General features: G+C 36.9%; 1 protein-coding gene across 2 annotated transcripts; it reads left to right on the forward strand.

Moving 5' to 3' along the window:
* Positions 1-1,103: 1,103 nt before the first annotated feature.
* LOC140973615 (protein IQ-DOMAIN 2-like) lies at positions 1,104-4,821 on the forward strand. 2 transcript variants are annotated; one of them, XM_073436563.1, is made up of 7 exons: positions 1,104-1,344; positions 1,480-1,809; positions 2,316-2,418; positions 2,513-2,833; positions 2,983-3,204; positions 3,397-3,516; positions 3,921-4,821. In XM_073436563.1, the coding sequence occupies exons 3-7, from the start codon at positions 2,344-2,346 to the stop codon at positions 4,605-4,607; spliced, it is 1,425 nt and encodes a 474-aa protein (XP_073292664.1). In that variant the 5' UTR covers positions 1,104-1,344; positions 1,480-1,809; positions 2,316-2,343; the 3' UTR covers positions 4,608-4,821. The 2 variants fall into 2 exon arrangements, with proteins under 2 accessions (XP_073292664.1, XP_073292665.1); XM_073436564.1 differs by lacking the exon at positions 1,480-1,809 and having other exon boundaries at positions 2,318-2,418.
* The last annotated feature ends 358 nt before the right edge of the window (positions 4,822-5,179 follow it).

The raw sequence follows: 5,179 nt of genomic DNA on the forward strand, positions 1-5,179 counted from the left end.
TCAAATGTTATAGAAGATTTTCAAACATTCGGATTTAAACGGCTTTAATCTTCAAATTATGCTCGTTTCCAAAAATGACATCTTGCTCCACGTGTCATTGACAAATTTCCAGAAATAGTATATCCGATGAGTGTGCGCGTAGCCGACACTCTCGGCTGCTGTACTTTTTCTTTTTTCATAAAACATCTCTGAAAATACTCAAAGTGTAGATTTGTTGTGTTTGAGGAAAAACATCGGCTTGGATGACTGAGCTATTGACCAGGAATCGACAGACATAAGTAATCCAGTAGACTTGAGAACATCTCTGCCTACTGAATAAGGACAGCTTGTCGATTTTTATACTTAGCCAAATATTTACACTTCGAAAGTCCGGCAGAGTTACACTCGGCAGGGAATGACTTAGGCCAGTATTTTGTAAATCCATTAAAACTTAATTGTCTATCAAAGAATATTTAATTGTTCAAAATACAACTGCATATTATTAATTAAAATTTTTTTTTTTCTAATGAATAAATTGATCAATATTTAAATCAATGAAATGTAGAAAAAATCAGTATGGATAACATTCTAATTAAATTCTTCTTCTATATAGATATTTATCTCTCAAGTCTACTATTTCAACAATGGATCTGTTATTATTTTCATTAATATAATTTTGTTTAAAAAAAGTATATTTATGTTATAGACATAATATAACCAATATAAAAAATATCTTCATCCATAGATTTTTTATTAACTTTTTTCACATAAGAATTTAGACATCCCAATGGCGAAATCCTGATTTTGTCCCTGAATATATATATATGGACATAAAATTGAGAAGGTGTATCGAAATTTATATAGATATTAGTATAAAAAAAAATTATATTATAATTTTCAAGAACAGGTCTCTTGTGACACAATAAAAAATAATACTCTTAGTATAAAAAGTAATATTTTTCATGGATGACCCAAATAAGAGATCCACCTTATAAAATACGATCCGTGAAATTTTCTCACACAAGTTTTTGTCAATATCAATTCTCAATACGTATATAATTTTATATACTTTTGCGTGAGTTATGACCAAAAGAACACTCCTTTGTTTAACGGATCAAGTACAATGTTGTCCGTTATGTGATGATGAAGACTAGGTGGGTCCCACAGAGCAGCTCCCTACCAGTGTGGGTCCCATATGCTATCGAATCTGTAAGAAGTTCTCCTTCCATAAGATCTTTCATTCCTCAGATCTGCTTTTCCATCTTTCTTGGTTTCTATATTTGTACGGGAAGACAGAGACTTCTGTTGACTCTCCTGTGAAGAAAGAATAACTTCGTGAGATCTGAGCGGCTACTTCTGTTTCAGGTGATTTCCCATCTCATTTTCGTGAAGTTTTGATGCGAAAGAAAGTTTCTTGGTGTGGAATTCATCAATCCCATTATTTTTTCAAGAGCATTGACTGATTTTTTCTTGGGAAATATTCACCTGTTTGATTCTTAGTTATAGCTGTGGAGTGAGGAGTTGTGATTGTGTTTGGGAGAACCAAAGTTGAAAACTGTTGATGAACAGGTGGCAATGCTTGCACATTCACACCCGGACATGATGAAATTTGCTACTAAAAGATATCTTGGTATTTAGATGATTGGATTTGGTGATTGCCATGTTTTTTTTTCGTCGGTGCCTCTCAATTATTTACGTTGTACGGCAACCAAAGCGGCTGCGTATGGACTGGATAAATTTTTGCTCTTTGACAATTCATTTCCCTATATAGCACCGAGTTAAAATTCGTTGGACCAAATTTGGTAGCAATGCCTTAAGTTACGCTAGAAGGTAACAATGCAATTCCACTATTTTAGATAGGACATTAGGTGAAAGCTCCACGTTTTGATTGTTGTGGCTGCAATTGTTGCTCTTTGACAATTATATTGAAAATTTTGATATGTAGTAGTCCTTTGACTAAATCTTGGAGTTAAAAATTTTAATGGAGTAGGCAATTGGCTTTGCTAGCCTGGTTGAATCTGTCTGCCACGTATGAAATCTTGGAATAATTTGTCTTTTAGTTTGTTTGTTCTGTTTGTCGAGTATAGATGCCATTGCTTGTGAATTAGCATTCAGACACGATTGAATCTGCTTGGGAAGTATGAAATCTTGGAATAATTTCTAGTGCAAAGTTTTGGTTCTGCTGCTGGTTATTTAAAATTCAGATATACAGTCCATGGACCAAATCTTACCTGACTAAAAAATTATGTGGAGGGGGCGGACTGACTGCTAGCCCTGCTGGATCTACTTGGGATGTTTGAAAGCTTTTTTAGTATGTTTGTTTGTTCTGTTTGCAGAGAGTAGTGCTTGAGGAATGATAAATAGATGGGAAGCAAGAAAAGTTGGTTTTCGTCGGTGAAGAAGGTTCTCAGCCCAGATTCAGAAGGAAAAAAAGCTGAGGTTCCTAATTTCAAAACAAATTGGATTGGCTTATAGTATGATGACTGGTTTATAAATGGCAACTCTATTGATTTTTATTATGGTTTTAATCCAGAGAGCGGATAAATCAAAGAAGAAATGGTTTAGGAAAGAAAAGCCATCAGTTTCAGATTTTCAAAATCCAGGGACTGTTGAAGTATCTTATCCTCATCCTCTTCCGCCATTAGAAGATGTGAAGTTGGCGGAGTCAGAGGATGAACCTACAAAACATGCTTATGCTGTAGCAGTTGTTACCGCAGCAGCCGATGACGAGGATGTAACTGTCACACCAGTAACTCCTGAGATATCTCAACCTTGTGCTGTGGATAGATTCGCCGGAAAATCCAAAGAGGAAGTGGCGGCAATCAGAATTCAGACAGCATTCCGTGGTTACCTGGTATAGTTTGATAATATAGAAGGGATACAAAATATTTGCTGTAGAATCTTGAATCAGAAAATTTGGTGTTGCTTTATTTCCGTATTGAAAAATTATTAAATTAGTTGATGTCAGGATCAAGTTTTTTTAATGGTGTTGCTAACATTTAGGCGGGGAGAGCATTGCGAGCTCTAAGAGGACTAGTCAGACTGAAATCACTTGTTGATGGGCCGATTGTGAATCGTCAAACAGCAAACACTCTGAAATGCATGCAAGCTCTTTCTCGTGTGCAATCTCAGATTCAATCAAGACGGATCAGGATGTTAGAAGAGAATCGGGCACTGCAGAGACAACTCCTGCAGAAACGTGCTAAAGAACTGGAGAGCCTGAAAGTTAGTTTATTTTACTAATATTATTTTCAACATTTGTATTTAAGAGTGTTTCCTCTCATGCTTGTATTTAGCTTGGGGTTAGGGGGTGTTCATGAGGAATTCTAGAATTTAACTTGGCCGCAATTCGATTATGATGTAAAACTTTGGTGTATCGATCATAGTTTTGCTTCGTACTTATTGATGCTTCTACAGATGGGAGAGGAATGGGACCATAGTCTACAGTCAAAAGAACAAATTGAGGCAAGCTTGCTCCACAAGTACGAAGCTGCTATGAGGCGAGAAAGAGCATTGGCTTATTCATACACTCATCAGGTACTCACTTTTATCTCCATCCACCCGCGGTGACTTCAGGAATTTAACCTTTCTTTGACAAAGATTTTGATATATGATCTATTCAATTTTATACAGTGTCCTGTGCTTTGGTGTATGTGTTTATTTGACCTACTTTGTTTTAGACATTGTCTTAAACATAGTACCACACTTTTTTTTTACAAATGAGTAGGTCACGAATTAAGAGAAAAGTTGAAGTGCTGTGAATAAAAAAATTTCACCAGGATCATGTATAACTAATCCCGTAGCTACACCCTTTTCAAGGTGAAGAAGAAACTATAAATAATGCATTTGAAACGTTTAAATGAAGTATACACTTTTGTAAATGTTTGATGGCATCAGAAATTTTACAATTCTGTTTACTCGTCAACATGTGAACTAAGCAGCAAATGTGGAAGAAGTCAGCAAGATCTTCAAATTTACTTTTCATGGACCCAACTAATCCTCACTGGGGTTGGAGCTGGTTAGAACGATGGATGGCTGCTCGGCCATGGGAAGCTCAAAGTTCAACAGGGAAAGATAGTAACAGTGATTCCATATCGACAAAAAGTGCTATCCCACGAACTAGTCAAGGAGAAATAACAAAATCTTTTGCGCGTCACCTAATAAACTCTGAAAATCCATCTTCACCAATTTACCAAAAGCCACCTTCTAGCTACCAGTCACCTGGAACTCCCACTCCTCCAAAAGCAGCTGCATCTTCAGTGGTAGCAAGAAAATTGAAACCCACAAGCCCAAGAGGGAGTGCTTTAAGTCAAGAAGATGATTCAAGAAGCATTATTAGCTTGCAATCCGAGCGTAATAGGAGGCATAGTATTGCTGGTTCATCAGTACGAGACGATGAAAGCTTGGGAAGCTCGATGCCAGTCCCGAGTTACATGGCATCCACTCATTCGGCGAAGGCAAAGTCCAAGCTGCCAAGTCCATTAGGAATGGAAAATGGTAATACTCCAGAGAAGGGATCTGTGAAGAAACGACTCTCATTTCCACCTTCACCTGACCGAGGCAGGCGGCATTCTGGCCCCCCGAAGGTCGACACTAGCTCCATTTCTGTGAGTGGAGTGGCCAATTAATGTGAAGTCCAAGTTTGGAGGCCAAGAAGAAAAAAGGAAGTTAGACGTTCCACTTCATATTTGTTCATTCGAGGGATTTGGTTCGCAAGTTTTATTCAGTGTTGAGTGAACCCTTTATGCTATATTTTTTACATTTGTTCTTCTCTTACTCTTGTAATATTGTTAACGTTCAGAAATATTTTACAGACGACACAGATATTGAGTGATCATTGTGAAAATTGTCGACAAAGAAGTTAATAGGTGGGACCAGTCAAAGAAAATAGAAAAAACGTGACAGAAGGAAATTTCGAGGAATTTTCAGAAGACGCGTTTTATACGCGTCTTCACACTTACAGAGACTCTATAAATAGAGCTTCCCCTTTCATTTTGAAATCATCCCATCTTCGAGTTTTCTCTCATCTTATAAGCATTTGAGTGCTTAGTTCTATAATATTTGTGAAGTGTTTTGTTCTCCTATATTAAGAGAGTGTGTTCTCTTTGGAAACACAGTGAGTGAGTTGTACACCACAAAATATTATAGTGGAAATTCTTTTCATCTTGCCCGTGGTTTTTACCCTAATACTTTTTAGGGG

Source organism: Primulina huaijiensis, chromosome 3, assembly GCF_012295235.1.
Source record: "Primulina huaijiensis isolate GDHJ02 chromosome 3, ASM1229523v2, whole genome shotgun sequence".
Classification (NCBI taxonomy): domain Eukaryota; kingdom Viridiplantae; phylum Streptophyta; class Magnoliopsida; order Lamiales; family Gesneriaceae; genus Primulina; species Primulina huaijiensis.